Source organism: Monodon monoceros, unplaced genomic scaffold (assembly GCF_005190385.1).
Source record: "Monodon monoceros isolate NGI ecotype Baffin Bay Population unplaced genomic scaffold, NGI_Narwhal_1 Super_Scaffold_4, whole genome shotgun sequence".
Taxonomy (NCBI): Eukaryota; Metazoa; Chordata; class Mammalia; order Artiodactyla; family Monodontidae; genus Monodon; species Monodon monoceros.
The window spans coordinates 19,880,385-19,907,222 of NW_021703781.1; the positions used below are offsets into that span (position 1 = coordinate 19,880,385).

The 26,838-nt window shown below is 39.4% G+C and overlaps 2 protein-coding genes across 4 annotated transcripts in view; both read left to right on the top strand.

Annotated features, from left to right (window-relative positions):
- Positions 1-432: 432 nt before the first annotated feature.
- Positions 433-25,664, top strand: SUPV3L1 (Suv3 like RNA helicase). Of its 2 annotated transcripts, XM_029201092.1 has the most exons (15): positions 433-764; positions 6,347-6,424; positions 6,815-6,922; positions 8,277-8,391; positions 9,548-9,716; positions 11,718-11,829; positions 13,870-13,947; positions 15,246-15,337; positions 16,320-16,500; positions 17,264-17,357; positions 17,969-18,188; positions 19,840-19,920; positions 20,260-20,436; positions 22,950-23,098; positions 23,756-24,229. In XM_029201092.1, the coding sequence occupies exons 1-15, from the start codon at positions 491-493 to the stop codon at positions 24,189-24,191; spliced, it is 2,364 nt and encodes a 787-aa protein (XP_029056925.1). In that variant the 5' UTR covers positions 433-490; the 3' UTR covers positions 24,192-24,229. The 2 variants fall into 2 exon arrangements, with proteins under 2 accessions (XP_029056925.1, XP_029056926.1); XM_029201093.1 differs by lacking the exons at positions 433-764; positions 6,347-6,424; positions 6,815-6,922; positions 8,277-8,391 and having other exon boundaries at positions 9,548-9,705; positions 23,756-25,664.
- A 255-nt stretch (positions 25,665-25,919) lies between these two features.
- Positions 25,920-26,838, top strand: part of HKDC1 (hexokinase domain containing 1) — a 52,650-nt gene continuing 51,731 nt past the window's right edge. For both annotated transcript variants that reach the window (XM_029200943.1, XM_029200945.1), the window contains exon 1: positions 25,920-26,587. The gene's annotated coding sequence lies outside the window, so the exon portion shown is untranslated. The remainder of the gene's footprint in view (positions 26,588-26,838) is intronic.

The window sequence follows — 26,838 nt, forward strand, 5'->3', positions numbered from 1 at the left end:
GGAACTTTTGGGAAATGCTCTTCAAAGCTTCGAGTCCGCAAGCCACGGTGGCGCCACAACCTAGAGAGTTGGCGTCTCTCACCAGTCGCACCCACAAGGCTTGGCCTCACTACCCACGTGCTTCCTAACACTTACCCGCAGGGCCAGCTTGCGTCATGTGACACACCTCGCAGGCCCCGCCTCTCATCTATGACATCCCCAAAGGAGCCAGATTATTTTTTTAAAGAAAGCTGGCTCCAATCTCCAATAAAAAAGAGAGAGAGAACAAGGACTTACAAGCACTTATCTTCTGTGATTTTCGCTTCTAAGCTTTTCCTCCCCTTTACGAGCAATCTTCCGGCACTACTTTTTCCTTATTGATCGGGCGTCTTCCTGGGCAGCTCCGCTGTTCTGGGTCTTTGCGGGCTATAGGCGCTGGCGCTGTGCGTCACTGCCCGCCGCCGTGTCCGCAGGCTGCTCCAGCCAGCCTCCTCTCGAGTCTGCGGTCTCAATGTCCTTCCGCAGGTGTGCCTCGTTGTGGGCTCGGCTTCCCCCGGGGCGCCAGCCTGGCCCCCGGGCAGCCATCTGCTCTGCCCTTCGCGCCCACACTGGGCCCTTTCTTGGGACTCTGGGGCGCGTTCCTGCCGTTGCCTGCGCCTCTTCCTCTGCCTCAGGAGGCTCCAAAGCTCCGAACACGTCCTTGTTCGTGCCGCTGACTGTGAAACCGCAGGGCCGCAGCGCGGACGGCGATGTCGGGGCCGAGCTAACCCGCCCTCTGGACAAGAGTGAGTGCAGGAGCTGGCGAGGGCGGCGCGGGTGGTGTTGCAGGGCCCACGAAGAAGCTTACCCCCCGCCCTTCCCCTGGAGACCCGAGGTCCCCTCGAGCGTTGTCATCGTGCCTGTCACTGTCTGCCTCCCTTACTGGCGTGTGAGCCCTTCAAGGCTTGGGACTGTGTCTTATTGATCCTTTGATGTGCTGCTCCACAAGTGGCCTTCTCCCTTTCACTGTTGTCCTGTGAATGGTTTAAGCCCTCTTGTGATGGGACGATTCACCTTTTTTGAGTCGTTAGGTGGACGACTGATTTCTAGCGTACTCTTTCTCCTCCCCCGCTACCCAGAACTATTGCTCCGAGAAGGGACAAGGGAGTGGGGCATTGAAAAGCCAGAGGAAGATTTCTTTCAGGAGTTTTTGTCATTGACTGGGTACCTACGCAAACCAGACATTGTGTTAGGCTGTATGGTGGTTGCCAAGAGGAACCAGACTCACAGCCAGATCTCTTCCGCTCCAGAAACTTACAGTCTCGTGGGGAGGAAGGACATATGAATGGCCAGCTGTAGTACAAGGTGGAACATAAGGGTGTGCACACCGAAAGTGGTAGGTTCCCTGGTCATCCGGGGCTCCAGAGGGAAAGGAATCGGTTAGCATCAGCAAGTGGCAAGATCTAATCCTATTGCTCCCTTGCAAAACATTGTTTAATGTTTTTCCATTGTTCCCAGTTTAAAAGGGTCCTCAATCCCTGCCTGATCTGGCGTGGGTACCTGTTGGAGAAGCGTTGTTGCGAGCCACTCTCCTTGTTTCAGTCAAACTGATGAAATGTGCACTTGTGCCCCAGGGCTTTTACACATGCTACTCCCTCTGCCTAGAATACATCTGTAATTCCATCTTCTTCTTCTTTTTCTAAAAATAACAATGGCTAATACTCAGTGTTTGCTAGAGATAGGTACTGTTTTAAGCATGTGACCCGTTTAATCTTTCCTGTAACTCTTATGAAGTAGACAGTCTTTACCCCTGACACTTATCTAGTCATGCAGTAGCACATACATATACTTATATATTATGTAAAGATATATATAATATATATATTTTTTTCTGGTTGATTGTAACACATACATATATGTATATAAGTATATGTATATATATTGTATGTATATGTGTATTTATTCTGGTTGATTGTAACACATTTAGCCATGTGAACATGATTGACTCCAAGTAGAAAGATGGTGCATATTTGTGATAGTCATTACAGCACTTAAGTGACTGGCCCGATTTACAGTTTACTTACCTTTTCTCCATTTCCCAAATGGTAAAATGAGAGTAATATTTTCTTTGCTTACATCTCTGGATTGTGAAAGTCATGATAAAGAGTTGGGCAAAGCACTTTGAAAAGTGTAAAGGGGTGAACAAATGTAAACTAGTGTCACTTGTACTAAACATTTGCTATTTGAAAAATGGAATTACCCTGCAGTAGAATCTGTGATGTGTGGAAACTGGGAAAACTATTACCCTAGGAGCCCAAATAATCTATCCCAACTATATAGCATAGGTTGATGTGAGGATTTAACAAAATACTTATTTTTGGGGTATCGTATAAATAAAGGTTCTAAGCCTCTCTTTCTTTAGGCTGTTAATAGCTGGTGTAAAATTCCTTGGATGTATTTTTACTCATGATCAGCTGGTCCCACCAGATTAGTGTTTTGAAATCTTTTGGGCACTGTTATGAATTTTTAAGTGTTTGGAAGTTCTAACAATGAAGTGCAGCTACCTTTGATGGCAGAGTGGCCCTCCCCTTTCTTGGACAGCTGACTAAGCTGGAAGTTTTGGGCGGTCTCAAGTGGAGCAGTGAAGGAGGAAGGTAGCACCGAGGCACTGAGGTAAGCTAGGTGAGCCCTGGCTGACCATGGGTGATTGATGCACCTCACATGATCTCTTTCTGATTTTTGATTGATAACTGGTATGTTTACAGGACGTGACAACAACAAATAATATTCATGGTGAATTTTATTAGCAGTTGTGACTCCTAGGGAAGGTGTCAGATTAATTGAGACAGGTTGTGGTAGTTTCCTCATAGATGCTAGTAGTGCTAGATGGGTAGATGCAGATTGGAACTTGGATTCGTAGGGTTGAAGCCACTCAGCTCCATATTGGTAAAGTGAACTGGAGTCAGAGTTTTGGGGGAAACTTGCTTTTCAAAACACCTGGGTTGGTATGTTCTGGCGAATCACTCACGAAGTACAGAATTACGGTGTAATGCTAAGGGGATCAAGATTATGGAGACAGTTTCTGCCTAGGGTATTAGGCAACACTTTTCTGCCCAGAGCACAGCTAGCTTCCTGGATGAGAATCATGCTGTTGGTTACAAGGGGAACCTTAAGAAAGAACAGAAGCCTAACAAAGTCATTGTAATTTGATGTAGGTGTATCAGGTACAGATACATTTGAGGGTGTAGGGAATAGTCATCTCTCACACCCATCACCTGAGAGAGATGCAGAAGGGTCGGAGACATTTGGCCTAATGCAACTGTCTGCTGCAATAGGGACAGTTTCAGTAAATCTAGTACTATTTTTTATAATTCCCTTTGTGATGATAAAAAAGGTTCATCATGAGTTCAACCACTACTAGAACAATATTTCAGTACTTCTTCATATTCAACAAGAGTGGTAATACTAGTTGTAATATTAAAGGGGTGGAAACTAAATGCCACTACTAGGTGGTCTTTGGTATAGTCCCTTCAGGATTGATTCTCCCTTTCCTTTTTGGATCCTAGAGATGTTCTGATCTATTCTGATCACTTCTCCCCACCTGTTTCCACTATGACTTTGGCATTTCCAATTCTGTTTTGAAGAGGTTGAGTTTTGTACCTTTCCACCTGCTTCTCCAACCCTCAAGTGATCACAGAGCTTTGATGTATTAAGTAATGGGCTTCTAGTTAATTACTGATAAGTACAGTGGAACATGCGAATTAAAACATTTTAACAAAATGGGTAAATCATAAGGTTTAAGCAGTCCCACCCATTAGTAGTAGCTACTTCGTTCTTCATCGAGATGTACGTGGAGTGAGTAAAGTGGATCATTTTTGTGTAAAGACTCATGTGAGGTACATTTACATTTTAGAAGAGAACCTGTTATTAAATCCCAAACTCCCATTGTAGGAAGCTGGAAGAAAGCTATGAATTGGTTAAAAGTTGTAGTACTGAGTCATTTTTACTGTGGCTGCAATCTAGAGAGTCTCCTTTAATCACCGTTAATTTAAATGAGAAGTAACTGGGATCCCCAAATCAGGTCATTCTGTTAAGAACAATGAGACAGGGACTTCCCTGGTGGCGCAGTGGTTAAGAACCTACCTGCCAGTGCAGGGGACACGGGTTCAAGCCCTGGTCCGGAAAGATCCCACATGCCGCGGAGCAGCTAAGCCTGTGTGCCACGACTACTGAGCCTGTGCTCTAGAGCCCGCGAGCTACAACTGCTGAGCCCGTGTGCCACAACTACTGGAGCCTGTGCACCTAGAGCCCATGCTCTGCAACAAGAGAAGCCACCACAATGAGAAGTCCGCACACCGCAACGAAGAGTAGCCCTCGCTCGCCACAACTAGAGAAAGCCCACTCGCAACACTGAAGACCCAGTGCAGCCATAAGTGAATGAATGAATGAATGAATGAATGATTTTAATGATTTTAAAAGAACAATGAGATAGTTAAAGCTTAATTTTTATGAAAAACAAAACTATGTTTCCATATACTTCTGTAGTAGATTAAATTTTTTTCCATGCTATTTCCATTGTGTTAATGTTTTTGCAGTTATCTTTTAAATTTTAGATAAAAGAAAGTATTGATACAGAGAAACTTCACTTTTAGTATGTGGGTAGTATTCATTTTTTAAAATAGCTGTACAGTATGATTTACATATCATAAAGTTTTTCCATTTAAAGTGTGTAATTAAATGGTGTATTTGCAGGGTTGTGAAACTATCACCATAATCTAATTTTAGAACATTTTCATGACCCCAAAAGAAATCCCATACCCAGAAACAGTGACTCCCCATTCCCCTAGCCCCCACTCCCCTCTGCCCAGCCCGTGGCAACCACTAATCCACATTCCCTTTCTGTTTGGACCTTTCATATAAATAGTATACAATACGTGGGCCTTCCTGACTAGTTTCTTTCACTTAGCATAAGAAACCTCATGTTTCTGAAGCATTTTAAATTGAGTGAAGTATCATAATTCTTGCATAACACTGGAGTGTTAGTTACAGAAAATGGATTAATTCTAATAAATGTGATGTCTTCAGTTTGTATTGAGTTTATAGGTCAGCAGAATTTCCCCAGGCAATTGCATGTGCCTTTTTTGTCACTGATTTTTCCACTATTGTAAAGAAACTGTTGGACCCACTGGGTACAAAGTAACAGAAACCCAGAAATATCAGGATAGCTGCCTGTGATAGTAGATATATTTGTATGCATCTTACATTTAGTTGTGGGCAAACCTAATGGCTAAACCAGCGACTTTGAAATTCCCTCATTCTGCAAAACAAAGTTTTGGTAGTGAGATGCTTTATTCAGGCTTAATTTCTTCAGTGAGTGTTGTGTGTGTGTTGTGGTTGGATGCAAGTGCAGTTGGTACTCTGGTGGGAGGCAAAAATACAGGCCACCTGGCCTTTCTGTGTTTCATGAGCAAAGACTGTATCAGTTTTGGCCTGCCTTCCCAGAAATGTAGAGTGTGTGGCTGGATTAGTAAAATGTTTATCTCTACAGAATAATGCAGTAGTGTTTTCACATGTGCAATGTTAATACAATTTCAACTTGATTAAAGTATTTTCCCGTGTACCGCAAAAAAAAAATTAAAAAAAAAAGTATTTTCACCTGTAAAATTAGGGACTCATAGTGGCATGTTATTTCAGCAGGTATCTAATCCAGCCTCCACTATAGCACAGTAATTTCTCTGCTGTCACCCTTGAAATACAGTCATCTAAGCCTTGCTTGAGTACTTTTCAGTGACAATGAGCTGGCACTTCTGTGAGACAACCCCTTTTCCCTGTTCTAATTATTAGGAAATTCTTGTATAAATTACACTGAAATCTGTTTCCTTCACTTCCCACTGACTTTAGTTATGCCATCTAGAACAAAATATGTATAATCTGTTCTCCCTAAAATCATCTCCAAGCTAAAGATCATCCCTGGCTCCTTTAGTCATTCACACGAAAGCATAATGATCTGGCCCTCACAGTATTGGTTATCTTTCTAGATACCTTTAGCTGCTCACTATTTGATGTTCAGAATGGTTGTAAGTAAACAAAACAGAACATGGTTATCTAAAAGTGGTCTGATGGAGGCTAGGGGTGATGCTAATCCTGTAGCACCTTGCTTAGTCTTCTGCAGTATTACAGGAATATTGCATTGTTTGACTTTATACTTTTTCTAGACACTATTAAACTATAAAGAGTTTGTGATCAACTAAAACCTTCAAGTTCTTGCAACACTCAGTAGACTGCTGCCTTGAGTGTTATGACTTCAGGTTTCTTTTGCTCTTTGGGCATTTCTCTGTCTGGAAAACAAATGTTAAACATATGTTAAATTTTTATATCTTTCTTCCAGATGAAGTAAAGAAGATCTTAGATAAGTTTTACAAGAGAAAAGAAATTCAGAAACTGAGTGCTGATTATGGACTCGATGGTAAGGCTAATAAGATTTCCATTAGAGACATCTTATTACTGCTTAGATTACAGCTTTGTCATTGTTGTGTGGGACCTAGTGTGGCCTGGACATACTTATTAATACATAGTTGTAATCTAGAGAATGTCCCTGACTTTTGCTTCTCTGTAGGCAGGAGATCGGCAGGATGCACCTGGGGAGCCAGACACACGGCAAGGGAGCTGTGTGTTCAGCTTTCCTTCATGCTCTACTAGAATATCAGTTTTAGCCCAGATCATAACAAACCAGCTGTACTACAAGAAAAGAAAAAGACACTTTGATGAGTTAGGTGTGACGTGTATATGTATTTTTTAAAATGAGAAATTAAATGAAAACTAAGTCCTACCTATTTTGATTTTGTGTTTCCCACAGCTCGTCTCTTCCACCAAGCTTTCATAAGCTTTCGAAATTATATCATGCAGTCTCATTCCCTGGATGTGGACATTCACATTATTTTGAATGATATTTGCTTCAGTGCAGGCAAGTGTTTAGAGACTTTTTAAAATCCTGTTGAGCATACTTTTTATTTCTTCCTATGTTTATTTCTCTAGTTAGGGTGTATTTGCTTTAGAATAAGCCCTGTTAATATCCTCTGTAAATAATTCAGTGCTTTCGTAGGAGGCCTTCTAGGTCCTTTTGCTTTTATAGTGGGTCCCTGAACTGGTTATTAAATCACCCGTATGTCTTAGGCTGGAGGAAGACTGGGGTCTTCATCTGTCATTATCTGCTCTTCACTATGTAGTAATATATAGGCTACAGTGAAATAAACTCTCACACAAGACAGAATTAATACATGACAGATTCCATCTGTTTCCGCCACTGGCTTGTTTCTCCCTCATATTAGGACAAAGCTCTTGCTATAAAAGATAAAAATGTAGGAACATTGGGCTTCCCTGGTGGCGCAGTGGCTGAGAGTCCGCCTGCCGATGCACGGGACATGGGTTCGTGCCCTGGTCCGGGAAGATCCCACATGCCGCGGAGCGGCTGGGCCCGTAAGCCATGGCCACTGAGCCTGCGCGTCTGGAGCCTGTGCTCCGCAACAGGAGAGGCCACAACAGTGAGAGGCCTGCGTACCGCCAAAAAAAAAAAAAAAAAAAAAAAATGTAGGAACATCATTATTTTGTTCCCATGGGCAGTTTGGCTTTGGTTATAGTTTTAAGTATTTGACTATTAGACTTTTGCCGTGGGCCAGGCACTGAGGTAGAACCTGGACACAAAGCAGAATTGGACACAGCCCCACCCTCATCAGAGCCACTAAGGTGTGGAGACTTCTTGCTGAGGCGTCAGTTCACTTTCATGGTTTGTCTCTTAGTGGTCTCTGTAGTTTAAAAAATACTTGGCACCTGTATTTCTCTTCAGTAACCACAGGCCTTCTCTCTAATGTATATTACCAGGTCCTTTGTTTTTTGTTGTTGTTTGTTTTGACCGTACCATGCCACTTGCGGATCCTAGTTCCCCAACCAGGGATCGAACCCGGGGCCCCCTTGCGATGAGGTGCCGAGTCCTAACCACTGGACTGCCAGGGAATTCCCCCAGGTTCTTTGTTTTAAACTTAACTTTCATCAATGCTGATCTTTACCTGTTTGCATAGAAGAAGTGGAACGTGGTTGTTGAAAGCCAATTTTCTGTTTTCCTGGAAAATATAGGTGAAATAAGGAGGAAAATGTAAGACAAAGCCGGACCTCAGGAAAGGATAGAGTTCCTTGTTTTAGGGTTTTTCTTTTTATTCTGGCAATGCCCCCTTAATTTAGCTCACTAAGAGTAAAGTTCTCATTCAGTGCAGTTATGGATAACATTTGGATTGCACATATTAATGCAGTGTTTTATTTTCCAGCTCACGTGGATGATTTATTTCCATTTTTCTTGAGACATGCAAAACAGATATTTCCTGTGTTGGAATGTAAGGATGATCTACGTAAAATCAGTGACCTAAGAATACCACCTAACTGGTTAGTTTCTTTATTTGTAGATTTGAAAGTTTCAGTTTCTAATCTTGGAAAATTAGTGATCATTATATACTTTTATTGTATGCTGGATGATAAATCATAAGTCGTCTAGATTGTTTTGTTTTCTCTAGAAAAGTGGGCAGTTTGGGCAGGCAGTTAACTGGTGTCTCCCCTTGAATCCTAATCAAGTTTGGTTTAAGGTTTTATTAGGGCAGATCTAGAGTAGCCCTTTGGGGTGTCATCCTTACAATTCAGGTGTGGCCTTCCTGGTGTCTCAGCTGAATACGCTATTAATGAGCTCTCCCCACTACCACTGTGGCTGGAACTCCAGCATCTCCTAGCACTTTGCCAACTCTTTGAGACTTTCCACTCAAACTCTTAGCAAGCTGTCCTCTGTTAGGCCCTGCACATGCTCAGTCCAGCCCTTGGCCAAGGACCCAAGGAACTCCCACACAGACTTCAAGGCTCCCCCTCTATTGCACCCTTTTTTCTCTTTCACACTCTGGCTTTCCAATTCCAGCTGCTTCAGCAGCTTTGAACTTGATCTGTACTGCTCAGCTCAGTGGGACTACTTTACCTTGCTTGGGTTCCACCTCCCTATGCCCTGCTGGGGTACTGCAGGGCTCATCTCAGGTGTTCCTTTCTTTTGGGGCTTGTAGTCCTGCACTGCCTCCTGTCCATGTCCCCGGGCAGCTGCTGTATATATTTTGTCCAGTTTTGTACTTGTTTATGGTGAGAGGGCAAGTGCTCATGGCCAGAAGCAGAAGACTCAGTCACTTTATTGTGTATGCTGAAATTCAGAAGCCTAGGAATATTTATTTATAGGGCATATGTAGAGCTGTGGAAATAATGTGGACAAATCTCTGGAGCTGTTAGCAGTTTAAACTTATTTTAGGTAACTCTTGGGGAAGGGGATTTGTACAGTGGCAAGAATATCCAATAAATTAATTTTCATTTGGATTTTTCTGTCCTCTAGTTAGTAAATGCTATTCTTGGAAAGCAGTCATTTTAGTGTGGATATGAAGCTCATCATTTAATTTTTCAAAGATGCTATCTTATGAATGTTAAGAGGATGTTTCCTTGGAATTTTTTTCATTTAATACCTTTGCCAGGATTTTGAGGTTAATGGAATTAAGCTGTTTACCTACTCATGTTTTAGGTACCCAGAAGCCAGAGTCTTACAGCGGAAGATAATATTCCATTCAGGTCCCACGAACAGTGGAAAGACTTATCATGCAATCCAGAAATACTTGTCAGCAAAATCTGGAGTATATTGTGGTCCTTTAAAATTACTGGCACATGAGATCTTCGAAAAGAGTAATGCTGCTGTTAGTATATTACCAAATATTCTCTCTTTTTCTTGTTAATTTGGGGGAGAGTAGAGTGAAAGGGGTAGAGGGGGAAGGCGTATGTAGTAATTTACTGTTAACAAAAAGTGCCATATTGCGTTGCATCTAACAAGCCATCAAGTGTAAGATGTACTGTTATTTTATGTAAAACTGAGAAAGAAGATGGTGCTGCCGACTGAATTCTGACATGCCATCCATTGTTAAGAGGTATCCTGGTTTCAGAGATACTAAAATGTGAAAAAACGTGTGTATTAGAATGAGTGAAATACAATATTACAGAATATTTCACATATACAGAGAAATGCAGGGAATAACATTCAGATAACCTGAGTCCACTACCCAACTCCCATCAGATTCAAGAAATAAAATATTATTGGGGAATTCCCTGGAGGTCCAGTGGTTAGGACTTGGTGCTTTCACTGCGGAGGGCCCGGGTTCAATCCCTGGTGGGGGAACTAAGATCCTGTAAGCCACGTGGCACAGCCAAAAAAAAGAAAAAGAAAATATTGATATAGATGAAACGCCCTCTGAACCCCTTCTTTGTCTCCTCAGAGTTACGCACCTACTCTGTTGTATTCAATTTACCTTTTTTTAAGATTAGACCTTTGATGCTGTCAACTAGAACTAACGATAAAGACTGAGAAAAGGACTGAATGCCCTGTGGTCTGAGGCATCGTTTCAGTAAAGGGGCCACATTTTAGTTCATTGTTTTATTATGACTTTATAATGAAAGATTAACCCGTTTTGGTAGGTGATTTGCATTCTCTTTTATTATGTTCTGAATAATTTGTGTAATTTGCATACATAATGCCTCCTTATTCATAAATAGTTAAAGTATTTCCACAGAACAAAGACTTTCTTTTACATAACCTCAGGATATTCATCTAAAGTAGGACATTTAATATCGATAGAATACCATTATTTAATCCACAGTCCATTTTCATATTTTGCCAATTGTCCTATAAACACTGCCACCACTCCATTTCCCCATCCCACCCACCCCCCCACCCCAGCATTCTGTTCAGGGTCTCCCACTGTGTTTTATTGTCATGTCTCTAGTACAGTTCCTCAGTCTTTCTGTCTTTCATAACCTTTACATTTTGTTTTTTTTACATCTTTATTGGAGTATAATTGCTTTACAGTGGTGTGTTAGTTTCTGCTGTATAACAAAGTGAGTCAGCTATACATATACATATATCCCCATATCTCCTCCCTCTTGCATCTCCCTCCCACCCTCCCTATCCCACCCCTCTAGGTGGTCACAAAGCACCGAGCTGATCTCCCTGCGCTATGCGGCTGCTTCCCACTAGCTATCCCTTTTACGTTTGGTAGCGTATATATGTCCATGCCAAACCTTTACATTTTGAAAGACTACAGGTCAGTTGTGTTGTAAGTTGTCACTCAGTTTGGATACGTCTGATGTTTCCTCATTAGTTTCAGGCCACTGTGGAGACCAGCTGTTCCAGTTTGCCTGGACTTTCCCTGATTTAGCACCAAGTGTTCTTCATCCTGGGGAACCCCTCAGTCCTGAGTGGACGGGGGTGGTTGGTAACTCAAATACACCATAGCATTGATGTTGGTCCTTCTCAAAGAAATATATTAGGAGGTCTTTATATTCTTAAATTTTATTTATAATATTCTTCTTGAACATAGAAACAATTTCATTTTAATAAACTAAAATGGTACAGAAACTATTGAAATAGTACAGAGGTAAAAAGTGAAACTGCTGCAATTTCTCATGCTTTTGTTACCTGAGAATTTAGCTGATTTGAGATGTTTCCAAGTTTACATAGGTTATATAAAAGAGTGACTTTTATTTTCTTATTAAAATTTTTTTTAAAGGATTGGGGGTATTTTGTTTCAACTATTAGACAAATAAATTTGACGTAATGGAGAGAATACTCTATTAAACATCCAAAACTTCTTTTTGCTATTGTTTTCAAGGTGGAAATAATTCCAGTTTTCTTTTTGTCATCTTAGGGTGTGCCATGTGACTTGGTTACAGGTGAAGAACGTGTGACGGTAGAGCCAGATGGGAAACAGGCTGCCCATGTTGCTTGTACTGTTGAGATGTGCAGTGTTACAACTCCTTGTATGTATACACCATTTTAAAAACTGTATGGTTTAGTATTTTTTTATTTTAAAATTCAGATGAACATATGGAATGTGTTTTTTATTGTGAAAAAAATTTTAAATTGAGACAAAGAAAAGAATAGTACAGCAAATACCCAGGACTTACCACTACTTAAAAATGCCAAACTTTCTGTTATGTTTGCTTTTGAATTTCTTTCCCTTTTTCTCATAAAAGAACTGAGATGTCACTAAGTATGAATTTTCCTTTGTGTCACTCCCCAGTTCAATTCCTCTCTCCTCTTTTGATCCAGTTGCTATCAAATATTTGGTATATACCTTTCCTTTTTTTTTTTTTTTTTTGGTATCACTGTTATGTATTGCCTATCAATACGGTGGATTGTGTGTTTTAAAACATTTACATGATTATCATATTGCATTATTATTCCACAATTTGCTTTTTATTTTACATATTTTTTAGATCTAGTCTCGTATACATATATATGTATCATGAATATATATCACATTTATTCATTTAAATTGTTATGTAGTATTCCATATTATGACTGAAATTATTCATTCCTCTATTAAAGAATATTTAGGTTGTTTAAAGTTTTTCACTATTACACATAGTACCACAGAAAACTTCTATTTAAGTACTGTAGTTTTGAAAGTATTTTAAATGAAAATTAACTTTTTCCTTATTATATAGGCAATCATTTCTTCATTATAGAAAACATAAAAATAAATGCAAAGAGAAGGAAAAAAAAAAATCTCCCAATTCCACCCATCCAGAATCAACAAGTATTAACCCTGTGGTGTATATTTTCTAGACTGTGTTTGTATTGTGTATGCATTATACTTATGTGTGCATCGTGAGTGTGTATATTAAATAAAATAGGGATTATATATTATGTACTATTTGGTAGCTTGCTTTTTTCATTTTAATAATCTTAACTTTCTGAGTAAATGGATAGTTTTCAAAAAAATCCATTTATTCTAAAAGTAATACATTGTAAAAATTAAAATAGCACATATAAATGAAAATTCCTTCTTCTGTGCCCTCTTTTCTAATCTTGTTTGTATACGCTCAGATATGCTAGTAATTTTTAATCTGATGGTTTTTCAGTATAGAATTAGCTTTCTTTTGTTTGCTAAATGTCATTGTGGGCACATTAAATTTTTCCTTTTTTTAAAATATGCTCCTTGCAACTCCTTGGTATTTTGGGAAGCAAACTAAAATATAATTTATATGACTTAAAAAGAATAAAATAATATGGTTGGAAGCATTTTGGCATTAGAAAATAAAATGAGCCACTATTTTTTTTACCATAATAAGCTTTAAAACCCCTAAGAATAAGCAGAGCTGGAGCTCAGGGAATTACACGTTCTTCTCTGGTTCTCCTCCTGACACCCGTCTGGATTCCTGAGGTGCTTCATTTTACTGCAGGGTTATCTACTCTTTGGTCCCAGGAGCTACTTCAGTTGCTGTGTGGATGTGTTCTTATTAGGCAGATTCTCCAGGCTGCTTCTGAGATTGCAGAAAATAGGACAACTGAACCTGTTCAGTTTGGGAGGCAGTGCAGTAGAGACGGTCTGGGTTTGAATTTCACGGTTTTAAATCTTACACTAGGGCCAGTGACTTAACTTCTCTGGGTCTCAGTTTATTCTTCTGTAAAATGTAAATGTACGGGAATTCCCTGGTGGTCCAGTGGTTAGGAGTCCTCACTTTCACTACCGAAGGCATGGGTTCAGTCCCTGGTTGGGGAACTAAGATCCCGCAAGCTTCACGGCGTGGCCAAAGACAATTATTTTTAATTAAAAAAAAAAGGATGAGATTAAAAAAAAAGGAAATGTAAGTAATAATGATACTTACCTAATGGGTTTGTCGTGAGGATTAAATGAGTTGTAAAGCACTTAGAACAAGCCTGCCAGAAATGGAGCACCTAATAAGTAATGATGATGATTATGGTGGTATTGCAAGCTTGAATTTTGGTACTGTGGCTTGTTTATAATACTATTGAAGTAGATGGTCTTGCTCATGATAACTTTTTATTTTAAGATGAAGTGGCTGTGATTGATGAAATTCAAATGATTAAAGATCCAGCCAGAGGATGGGCCTGGACCAGAGCACTACTAGGTTGGTGGTCTTATTGCTATAAAACCTGTGCTTTGTGACATCTGCACTGCGAATTATCTGCATTTATCTGCTTGACATTGCCAAATAGAGCCAGCTAGATTCTCTCTTGACACAAATCAAACAAAAAAGTCAGCTAAGTGTGAGCTTTAATTTTCCAAGTATTGTTCTAATAATGGGAAGTCCATTTCTTCTGTCATAAAATTAGCATAATCACTTAATTAAAGTGTTCAAATCCTGCCATATTTACACAACCACTATTAACATTTTGGTGTTTCATGGCAGTCTTTTTTCTCACGTGTATGGTGTTTTGTGAATATATAATTTTTATCTTGCTTTTTTTTTCAGTTCTGTTGTTTCATAGACTTTTTTTTCATACCACATATTAATGTTGCATGTTCTCCATTGAAGAACTGTACTACACAGTCGTCCTTTGGTATTTGCGGGATGTTGGTTCCTGTACCCGCACAGATACCAAAATCTGCAGATGCTCAAATCCTTTACAGTTGGATGGCTTCTGCATCCATGAATTCAACCAACCGCGGATTGAATATGTTCAATCCGCGGTTGGTTGAATCTGCAGATGTGAAACCTGTGGATGTGGGAGACCAGTTGTAATTTGTCCCAAAGAGTCGAACATTTTTCTCTATTATTAATGATGCAGTAAAAATCTTTGTAGGTGTTAACTTTTTATTCATTTTATTACTTCTTTAGGATAGGCTCCTGGAAGTGAGGTCCATAGACATGAATGAACGTTTCTCCTGCTTGATATTGGAGTGAATTTTTGATCAGCATATTGTAGGGCAAGTGTTTTGAAATTTAAAAACATAGGTAAACTTTCTGTAAACAAAGAGTATACACTAAAGCCTGTAATATAAAATAGATGAAAGTGGATGTGCTCAGGGGTAAGGAGCTTGGAGTTTCTCCTACCTACCAGCCCCCAGCCTCTGAGGCACCTCAGTGATTCCATGGAGCCTAATTTGAAAAAAAAAAGTATAGGACTAATGTTCAGTATTAACCATCAAAATGCAGGTTCTAGTTCAGGCTGGCTTCATCCTCTAGTAGACTCAAAACCTTGGCCAAAGCAATTTAAAAACCCCAAGATTTATAAAAGTGGTGATAATTTTTGCCTACTAGAAGGTTTTGTTTTGAGGTTAGAATCATAGAGATAATATGAAAACACTTGGTGAAGTTGTAAAGCAATAGGTAAGCAAACTTAAAGTATTTTTGGTATGTAGAGTATTGCATATTTAATTTTATATCTTTAAAATTTTAAGAAATGCCAATTTTGCATTTAACAGGACTCTGTGCTGAAGAAATCCATTTGTGTGGAGAATCTGCTGCTATTGACCTGGTTACCGAGCTTATGTACACAACTGGGGAAGATGTGGAGGTACTAGATTATACACTTTGTTCTCAAGGTGGCATAGCAAATAGCCCAGAGTACCCAGGCAGTGGCTTCATAGGCCCCAGATGGTGGTAAAATCAGAACTTGAAAGATTAGCTTCATTTCCTCGTAGTTGACTAGATCATACATAGTTGGTTGAGCCTCATGAACTAAAGTTCTGACTGCGTGGCTGTCACACCCTAAGTCTCCAAAAGTATAAGGAGATTCCTTATCTTTTCTTGACGAAACCTTTTGGAGTTTAAACAGAACTCTTTAGAATTAAATAAATCAGGAATGTTGGAAGTTGGAGGCTCCAGCAAAAGTTTGTGATTTTCAAAGTCTCAGGTGTCAGATATTGGGGACTTTGATATATATCTGATTGGTAGAGATAGTTTGTACCCTTTTTCAAATTCCTAGAGTAGGAAGCCACTCATTTCCATTTAATCCTACTTTTTGTTTTCTTTACCAGACTTCTGTAATAAAATGAAGAAATATTTTTAAATTGGTCCATTACTTTAGTTTTGTGCTCAGCTTTCAGAGAGAGATAGTGGAATGTAGTGGAAGAAATTCTGGGTTCCAGTCTTGGCTTTGCTGTTATTCACTTTGTGTTTTTAAGCAAATCAGAGAAGGCTAGAACTGGAAAAATCCTCATCAGACCTGATCTTTTATTAGACTCTATTTTATTCTTTCATAAAAGGGAAATAATATTTAATAACCTTTCTGAAATTACCACGTTGCCATAAAAATCAAATATATATGAAAGTGCTTTGAAAATTTATGAAATCCTCTGTAACATTTTGTTAATTTAGAAATACCAGTGAGAATGGATGGTAATATTTATAATATCAAAATAAATGTTTTTCTGTATTTTCTCTTGAAAAAGTTGGAACTTATCAGTTTCTAGCTACTCTTGATTGTGAGTTTTTCACAATATTAGAAGAAGCTGAGTTAGGTATGTTATTTTACAATATCATATCGTTTATTGTAGGTTCGAACCTATAAGAGGCTTACCCCCATTTTTGTGCTGGATCACGCATTAGAATCTTTAGACAACCTTCGGCCTGGGGACTGCATTGTCTGTTTTAGCAAGAATGATATTTATTCTGTGAGTCGACAGATTGAAATTCGGGGATTGGAATCAGCTGTTATATATGGCAGTCTCCCACCTGGTAATTATTGGCTTTCATCATGACAAGATATGAAATCTCTTGTTTTTGCCATTTGTGTTGAGATATGTCTAGAAAACACAGTAAAAGATATGAATTAAGTTGCTTGGTGTGTAATTTATTATAGGTCATATAAAATAAATATTTCTCTAGTCATCTTTGTGGTGATAGAAGTATTTTAATTATTTATAGCTCTTGTTACTTGATATTATTAGACTGTATTTTTAAATGTTGAGCTGATGACTTTCTTACAGAAATGTCATTAAAATATGAACTTGGTAATATTCTTAAAATATTACCAGAAGTCTATTGATGAGTGTCCTCAGAAATGATAAGAGGATTGTGTTGCTCTTTGTGGATATACTTAAAGGAATGGAAATAAAGGATAACTGGCTCCTTGAGAATGTAAAGAAATAAATTTGAAACAATAAGAATTTTATCCATAAAAATGGAGAGTAGGAGGTAAGGGTTTCCAAGATTTAGTTAGATAGTTAGTTGGTTGGTTGTCCGCGGGCCTCTCACCGCTTTGGCCTCTCCCATTGTGGAGCACAGGCTCCAGACGCACAGGCTCAGCGGCCACGGCTCACGGGCCCAGGCGCCCTGCAGCATGTGGGATCTTCCCGGACCGGGGCATGAACCCGTATCCCCTGCATCGGCAGGCGGACTCTCAACCACCTGCGCCGCCAGGGGAGCCCCCAAGATATATTTAGTGTGATGTAGTAAAAGATTGAGAATACTGATTTAACATAAACTGTTGCTGTTTTAGGGACCAAACTTGCTCAAGCCAGAAAGTTTAATGATCCTGGTGATCCATGCAAAATCCTGGTTGCTACAGATGCAGTTGGCATGGGACTTAATTTGTAAGTAATCTGTTTTTAATAATCATGGATATTCAGTGGGTTAGATGGAAATTAAAAAAACTTATAATTGGCATTAGAATGACCAAACACTTTGATTTAGGAGAATGGATATTATAGTATAGATCTGAGATTTATCTTGCTCAAACCTGTTGAGGGAATAAAATGAAAATATCACATAACACTTGGACTTTTGAGTGCTGCTTCCTACCACTGCTAACCTATTACATTAGCTCACTTGATTATCAGTGTCTCAGTCAACAAGGGTGTGTGCCTGTTGGGCGTGCGGGGCCAGCCACTACTTTTAGGGGTTAATTTGTAAAAAAGTTATTTTCTAGAGCCTTACTGAGGTATAATTTACATATTATACGGTTCACGCATTTTAAATGTATAATTTGATGATGATTTTTAGTAAATGTACACAGTTGTTAAAAAATGCTATTTAAAGGGAAGAAAAAGAATTACCAACAAACCCTTTTACCTTACTTTGTAAATAGTGGGCAATATTGCAAGTAGGCCTAAACTGGAATTAGAGTGAGCATTTCTGTAATGAATCAAATGATGGACGGTTTTTCAGACAGCAGTCTGTGAGATCAGTTGTATTTCTGTTTCAGGAGCATAAGAAGAATTATTTTTTACTCCCTTATGAAGCCCAGTATCAATGAAAAGGGAGAGAAAGAAATAGAACCAATCACCACCTCTCAAGCCTTGCAGATTGCTGGCAGAGCTGGTAGATTCAGTTCAAAATTTAAAGAAGGAGAGGTTACAACAATGAATCGAGAAGACCTCAGTTTATTAAAGGAAATTTTGAATAGGCCTGTGGATCCTATAAAGGTAAGGTGTAACACAGTAATTGGTACTTCTCTGTGGAGGACAGTCATTCCTTCCTTCCCTTACTTTCCAGACTTTTGCCTCAGACACCTGGAAACAAATAAGCAAAAGAAAATTTTGTGCCATGAAAATCATGTCAAGAAAACCCTGCTTTGGACTTCCCTGGTGGTGCAGTGGTTAAGAATCCACCTGCCAATGCAGGGAACACGAGCTCGAGCCCTGGTCCGGGAAGATCCCACATGCCGCGGAGCAACTAAGCCCGTGCACCACAACTACTGAGCCTGCGCTCTAGAGCCTGTGAGCCACAACTACTGAGCCTGCGTGCCGCAACTACCGAAGCCTACGTGCCTAGAGCCCGTGCTCCGCAGCAAGAGAAGCCACCACAATGAGAAGCCTGTGCACCACAGCAAAGAGCAGCCCCCGCTCACTGCAACTAGAGAAAGCTTGTGCACAGCAACGAAGAACCAACACAGCCAAAAATAAAATAAGTAAATAAATAAAAAAATAAAGAAGAGAAAACCCTGCTTTATTGCTTTTGAGAGGCCTAATAGAGACCCTTTTGTTAGAGTATGTATGTATGTATGTATGTATGCAAGTGAAAGATTCAGATTTTACAAATGTAGCCATAATATAACAAGTTTAGTAAACCTGATTTTCCTTTAGTTCTTCCTATAATCTAGCAGTGGGTGGGGATAGGGGCACGGTTGCTTCAGGTGGGCACACAACTATATCAGCAGACTGAAAATTGTGAGAAGCTCGGAAGTAGAAGAAACCTTTGTGTGGGGGGCAAAAATAGCATTAAGCTATACAACTTTGAACCAGTAAGGACAGGGTTAAATTTTGGTTAGTGTAGTTAATGAGGCAGAAGTGTACATGTTTTAAACAAACTTGCAAATTAAAGTTTGCCTGGAAAATTCACTAATTAAGGCTCATCTGATTTTAGTGAACCCAGGTAAAAGGGTATATAAATGAGAGAATGCAAGGAAAAGTTCCGGGAGGAAAGCTGCGGTTGAAATCATTTCTGTAGCTTTTGTTAAGAGTGCAGCTGATAACGGATCTCCCCCGTCTCCCTCCTGTGTAGCTCCTTTCTTGTGTTCATCGTCTGCCTCCCTCCCATGACTCATCTCTCTCTCCTCCTTTCCTCTTTGTTTTTCCCATTCCTTTTCTCTCTTATTTTCTTGCTTATACTTATTGTGGGCAATTCTTAACATTGTGTAAATATACAGGTAAAGAGATAGCTGACCTCCAATTTAGACATTTTCTCTTTATGTATGTATGTCAGTTTTATTGCCCTGGTTAAAGTGATTGGGTTTTCCTTTTTCGTTTTTGTTCAGTGGAGAGAATTGGGACCCCGGAAACTATTTGTGGTACTCTATCAGATCATCATAGATTTTAGAAATATAACTAAAATATAAGCAAAAGATTAATTACTCGATGGGTATACTTGATTAGTTTTACTAAATCATCTCGTCTGCTTTCCCAGTTGGTAATAAATGGCAAAGTATGTTGCTTTTCTCTGTTTTACTTAAATTCTTGTCCCTTAACTCATTTGGCAATAGCTTAACCTGAATATAGGACTTATCTTGAGATAACTTAAGAAAACTTATCCTTAAAAAAAAATAATAAGCTTATGGTTGTTTTTTCTTTACTAAAGGCAGCTGGTCTTCATCCAACTGCTGAACAGATTGAAATGTTTGCCTACCATCTCCCTGACACAACGCTTTCTAATCTCATTGTAAGTAGAAACTCTTACATCGCTTTTCTAAAAAGGTCAGTATGTCAGACAATTACTGGTTAACCTTGTGGACATGAATGGATAGTCTGTTTTTGTGAAGTTGCTGTTTATGAAGTTTATCTTGAAAGCGGAAACTTTCTCTCAAAATCTTTTGGGACTTTTGTCCTGAGGAATTTTCTGAGTATTTCAGGTCGGGAGGGCTATGGGGGAAGTCTGTTAGCTTGAGGAGGCAGTGAATTAAGCAGGCCTTTCTGGAAGTCTGTTAATGGATTAAAGTGATTGTCATTTATAGACTTGAGTCTAGGTAGTCCAGTAATTTAATATATTTTTCCCCCCCAGGATATTTTTGTAGACTTTTCACAAGTTGATGGGCAGTATTTTGTCTGCAATATGGATGATTTTAAATTTTCTGCAGAGTTGATCCAGCATATTCCATTAAGTCTACGAGTGAGGTATGTTTTCTGCACAGCCCCTATCAACAAGAAGCAGCCTTTTGTCTGTTCTTCATTGTTACAGGTAAGCCTTTATCTTTGTGATATTTTGAGTTGTTTCAGGTTGATGCATTTTCCCCAGACAATAGTTTGTTATTCAAAATAAAGAAATAAGAGAGTACCCTTTAGTATGAGGTACTGTGTACGAACTTAAATAAAAATGGCTCTTTTTTCTTACAGATAATTTTTTTGGGGAAGGAGAAGTCTTGCTTTGTATTTGGGCTTATATGGTAGCCTTTTTGAAGAAGCTAAAACAAAAATAATTAAACAGTTTTTTCAAGGAAAGGGGTCTTTGCCTGATGATATACTTTTTCCTTATTGGTGTTGGGTAATATGTTTTGGAAGGGAGGTGGCTTTGGGGTCAGTAGTGGCCATAGTATTCCGTTTTCTTAACTATCAGGCATTGGGCCGGGGATGGCTGTCTTGTGTGAATTTGGTGCCAAGGTTCCAGCCTCTTTTAACTCATTTGGGTAGGGATACAGATCTCTAACTTCTGAGCACAAGATTCACCCAAACAGGGGGACTAGGCAAAGGCAGTAGAAGCTGAACTTCCAGTCTCCTGCCGTGTCCTCTCACATCTCTGGGCCTTTGCTGTCCCTCTTGCTTCTGCTTGGAGCGCCCACCCCACTAAATCCAAAGGTCTCCTCTTTGAATCTTTTCCTGATTCATTGTTGTAGTTTCACTGCCATCTTCTTAATAGATGTTAGCTTTCTGCATACTAGCTCTGTTTTTACCAAATCTATTTATAAGCTTATGTTTTAAATTACTTTAAAATTACATAAATAATACATAAGTACTTTTTTTGTGTGAGCAAAATTAAAACATTAGAGAAGGTTAAATTGGGCTACCACCTTCAGTCTCAGTCCTCTGGCATAACTGCTATTATCAGCATTGTGTATCCTTGCAGACCTTTTCCGTTACATTTGCCTACATACCTGTGTGAGTAGAAATTCTAGTTTTTGTTGGGTGGGTGTGCTTTCCCATAAATGTTACAATGAATTAGTCTGTAGCTTGCCTTTTTCTTTTTTCCTCAATGTGTCTCAGAGGTGTTCCGTGTCCAGCTATTTACTGTGTCCAGCTATTACCAGCTCTCTGTTTCTTAGAGCTGGCGTTTGTGAGAGAGCTAACTAGCATAAGGTTGAAGTTTATGGAACAAAGTCTTAAACTTAAAAAACTGGCCTGGATGGAGCTGGAGCCCATGGCCCTGACCCCATTTACACCATCCGTCAAGCAGCTACCCTAATAAAGCGGAAGCATATTACTAAGGAGTAAGGAGTCTGGAGCAGTACAGGTCAATAGTTGTTATGTGTTGTGTTTACAGATTAAAATGTGAAATCTAGAGATATTTCTTTTTTCTTGATCTCCATTATTACTGAAGTATAAAGGAGCTCAATCCCACTGATGGTCTCTGATGCCCCTTAGGAAGTTGTTTTGAAACTGTGTTCCGTGGCTCCTGCATGGGCCTCTCTCCCTCCCCGTCTCTGAGCAGCTCCGTGCTTAGCTGTTTTACATATGGGCTTCCATTAGTTGTTTGTGGCCAAAAATATTAAAGCCACTGCCTTTATAAGAGAGCTTTTTGGCATGTCCTGCTTATTAGTAAGTTAGCGTGGTCACATTTACATTCTTCATGGCTGTCCTACTTGGCATTTATTAAACCTAGAAGAATGCACCAGACTAAAATTAATAAAATTGTGACATTATTTAACCACAATTATTTGAAAACTGCCCTGCCTCTCTAAAGTACTGACCTTGCTTAGGTTAAGTATTTAGAGATAATTTTCCCTAATTAGGAAATGAATCATTTGAAATCACCTTATCCTTGAAGCTAAAGATTTTTTTTTTTTTTTGAAGCTAAAGATTTTAAACTTCTGCTTGATAGCTCTTGCATGGTTTTATTTCTGTCTCCTATAGTATATTATGATGCATAATAATGCCTAGCATTGTCTGGGAGGCGGCATATTCTCCAAGAGTGTCGTGTGGTTCAAGAAGGAGGTATGATGGTCTTATGGTAATGAGGAAGCTGAAGCACAGTGGTGACTTGGCCAAAACTATATAACTAGTAAAGAGGTAGTCTCTTTACTAGTTTGATTGACTCATGACCAACCTTGCACGAAGCCACCTCAAAGAGTTTCTTTATAATAAGTGAGGATATTAAAAAAATACAAGCTCACATTTGAAGCTATAGGACTGTTGCATGAAGGAATGAGAGTCTTCGGGTACTGTCTGCCTAGAACTTAGAACATTAATTGTTCATAAAAGTTAATAGACAGTCCCTGGAAAGCTAGTTCATGTATATATTGTTGCCCTGGTTTTGGAAAAAAGAAGGAAATCATGTCTTTTTTTTTAAAAAGTACCTTTATAAGATATTAAATGTTCTCTAAAATACAGAAAAGTATAAAGAAGGAGAGAAACCAGCCTGCCTATTGAGATATAGCCACAGTTAACATTTTGTTGTGCTGTTTTGTTTTTTTTTTTCTGGTCACAGACTGAAGTGAATTCTGATTGTTTTACCAAATTCGTTTCTTCTGTTTCTCTCAGTTTGCCAGGCAGTATAGCAGGAATGAGCCCCTGACCTTCTCATGGTTACGACGATATATTAAATGGCCGTTACTTCCACCTAAGAATATTAAAGACCTCATGGATCTTGAAGCTGTCCATGATGTCTTGGATCTTTACCTGTGGCTAAGGTACCAATTTTTTCCTGTATGCACTCTCATTTTTTAAGTAATAGGGTGAATCAAAGGTTTTATGATGGTCTTTTGCACTTTCAAATTAGGGACATATTTGCAGGGTGCTCTATTTTATGTTTATTGTCCATTAAGGCAGTTGAGCCTGGTTTATACCTATTCCAAAAATGACTTAAGGAGTTCTTACGATTCTAGTTAAGATAAGTAGGTGAGAAAGTCCCCTAGATCCTTGTGACGCAAATGGTGATCCCTGGACCAAAAGCATTGTTATCAACTGGGAGCTTGTTAAAAATAGAGAATATCAGACCCACCCAAGGCTTAATCAAATTCTGCATTGTAACAGGATCCTGAGGTGACTCATGTATACATTGTGATTTGAGAGGTACTGCTGTAGATCAGTGATTATCAAAGGAGGGGCATGTCCCACTAGGGGAGCATATTGGAATCATTTAAGATATGAGCAAGGACCGACTCTCATAACAACATCTTCTTTAGGTGTGTTGGCCGAAATAAAGGTTGAGCAAAGGCACTGGACACAGTTTTGCAAAAGCAGAATATTTGGAATGAGTCAGTGTCAAGATGTAGTTACTTCATTGAGATTAGTCCAGTGACTGCGGTAAGAGCTGTTCCTATAATGTAATATGTCTTTTTTTCCAGCTACCGGTTTATAGATATGTTTCCAGATGCCAGCCTTGTTCGAGATCTCCAGAAACAATTAGATGGCATTATCCAAGATGGTGTACATAACATCACCAAACTGATTAAAATTTCAGAGGCACATAAACTGCTGAATTTGCAGAACTCATCAGTAGAAAGCCAGTCCCGTTTGTCAGGAACAGTAAAGAGCCGAACTAGAAGGAATCATGGCACCAAAGCTTTAGGGAGTAAAGCTGCTGAACCACTTGGCTCTGGTGCAGGAGAGAAATCCCTTGCTTCCAGATTGGTGCAGCAAGGACTCCTCACTGCAGACATGCTGAAACAACTAGAAAAAGAGTGGATGACACAACAAACTGAGCATGGCAAAGGAAGAACAGAATCTGGGACTTCCTTAACAGGGACAAGAAGAAAGAAGAAGGAACCCGATTCAGATTAGTTTTATTTTTATTTTTGCAAATAAAAATCTATTTTAAAATCCTTTTTTTCCTCATATGCATTTACTGCCTGCTATGGTACTGTGGCTATCTTTTACTGGTCTTTTTTTTTTTTGCTAAGAAAAATTAACTGTTAAGGATAACTAAACTGCTGTTTGTTTTGTGTCTTAGAGAATTTATTTAAAGATTTATTTAATGGCCATTTGTAGTATAGCACTAAGACAATGCACTATAAGGAACTCTGCGTGGGAATAAAATCAGTTTGGTGAATTGTTTTGACCAGTTTCCTATACCTTTGCTGAGGATGTCACAGGTAAAATTCTTTGACAGAGGTTGCTGTCTGTTGTACCCATGTACCAGAGGCTGTTCTAGGTGCTGGAAATACGCAGTAAGTGAGACAGATAATGTTCCTGCCCTTGTGGAGATTATATTTTGGTATGGTGACTGACAGGAATAAGTTAAATAAATAATGTCAGCTCTGTGAGGGCAAATATTGTTGTCTGTGTAATTCACTGCCATATCTATGGTGCCTGGAATATAGTAGAAGCGCAAATGAATGTGAAATTAATAGATGTGATTTCAGAGATAAATGCTAGAAAGAAGTAGAATAAGGGAAGAGAGTGGTAGTGGTTGGTGGGCTATTTTACATAGAGTGAGTGGTCTTCCCGTGTCCAAAGGCCAGTCTGATGCATAGTGGCCTTTACTTGTCCAATAAAGATTTTAAGCCTTGGTTAGAGATATAGCTAAAAGGAGCTTAAGGACATAGTCTTTGGAGTTGGATAGATTTTGGTTTAGCTTCTCTCATCACTACCAGTTAGTTCAGTAATCTTACCTTCTCTATGGCTTGGTCTCCACATCTGAAAAAGATGGACAATAACACCTACTTAGCGTTGTTTGGGAGGTTAAATGTGATGAGATGCCATATAGCACAGGACTTGGTATACAGGAAGTGTTTTATAAATGAACCTGAAGGTTTGGGTTCATTCTGGGCTGTGAATTGAGCTCTTAGGTCATTCGAAGAACTAAACTAATTTCTTGAGCAACTGCTAAATCGAGGCTGACTTCAGACTAGGGATTAAACTGACTTGGTCGTAGTTGGGTCAAGGAGTAGCCACATTTACAGTTAGTCATCTCTCTGACTTTTTCTTCAGTAGTTCAGAGTTCAGATGATATTTAATTGATAGCAGTCTTTATTCTTCTAACCTTTGCCTTCATGAAAATGAAGGCTGAACAGGCAGCACTGACTGTATAGCTCCCTTACTTGTGGATAATCAATAGTGAAATGCCTGGAAGGGCATATTTCTTTTGATATTTTGCGTTTGAGCAACTTTAACTTCTAGGACTTGCTTTTCCGCTGTGACTTAACGTCATGGCAGACATAGTCTATTCTTGCCCAGATGGACTCAAGAAATACCCATGAACTGAACTGGATAATGGAGGGTTGGTCTCGTATTTACGTGATGAGATACGTTACTTAAGAGGGTTTTTTTTTTTTCATAAATTTATTTTATTTTTGGCTGCATCGGGTCTTCATTGCTGCTCGCAGGCTTTCTCTGGTTGGCGGCGAGCGGGGGCTACTCTTCGTTGCAGTGCGCGGGCTTCTCACTGCAGTGGCTTCTCTTGTTGCGGAGCACGGGCTCTAGGAGCGCGGGCTTCAGTAGTTGTGGCGCACGGGCTTAGTTGCTCCGAGGCATGTGGGACCTTCCCAGACCAGGGCTCGAACCCGTGTCCCCTGCATTGGCAGGCGGATTCTTAACCACTGTGCCACCAGGGGAAGCCCTTAGAGGGTTATTAATTCTCTCACTTTCTCCAGTTTAGAAGCTAGAATTGGTAAGTCAGAGAAGACACTTAGGCAAGACACTTGCAAGTTAATTGTTAGTGAAGCCTCAGATAAGAGGAGTGGGGGTGGGGTGCTGTCAGAGAAGGGCTGCTTGAACATTGAGCTACAGAGTGTTTATAAATACTAGTGATAGTTTACTTTTCACCTTTCCCGTCTTTGTGGGGGAGGGAGAGCTCTGTGGTTAGGCAGAAGAAGAGATTAAAAGAAAGATGAAATCAGGTGAAACAAAACAGGAAAAATATAATTGGAATGGCTGTGAATAACTCTAGTGTGTTTAAAATGATCACTGTGAAATCAGGTCTTCCTTCTCTGCTACAAGTTTGACATGTCACTTATCTTTCTTTGTGGGCTTATGGGGCAAGCTAAGTTCAAGGCATGCATTTCACTAAGGTCATGTTTTCAATCTTTCCAAAACTTTTTTTTCTTGCAGTTTTCTAACAGGTTTTGAAATACTTGCCTGAAAACCCTCCTTGGACTATTGTGGATTCAGCTGAACATCAGCATTGGGCATGGACTGAGGCTTAGATGCCGACCTCAGTTCCATCAGTACAGATCTGGGTAATTTAGTAAAATGTGGTTAGTACATAAATGGTTAACAATAATAACCAATGACTTGTAATGCTTTGTACATTGTTTATGGACGAGTGTGAGTATACAAAATGGAATTGGGTCTTTTGAAAAATGACTTATTGTGAATCACAAACAAAACTGTCATCACAAATCACCAAAAATTCTTACACCTCAGACCTGGGAGTCTGTAATTATGATGCAGTCATTCTTTGTGTGTCCAACTGAAAACAAACCTATGA

Bases quoted from the DNA above. Each gene is read 5' to 3' on its own strand.
- SUPV3L1 (XM_029201092.1), top strand. From the start codon at position 491: ATGTCCTTCCGCAGGTGTGCCTCGTTGTGGGCTCGGCTTCCCCCGGGG. The intron at 765-6,346 runs GTGAGTGCAGGA...TCTTTCTTCCAG, and splicing joins AACCCGCCCTCTGGACAAGA to ATGAAGTAAAGAAGATCTTA. The intron at 16,501-17,263 runs GTAATTATTGGC...TTGCTGTTTTAG, and splicing joins ATATGGCAGTCTCCCACCTG to GGACCAAACTTGCTCAAGCC.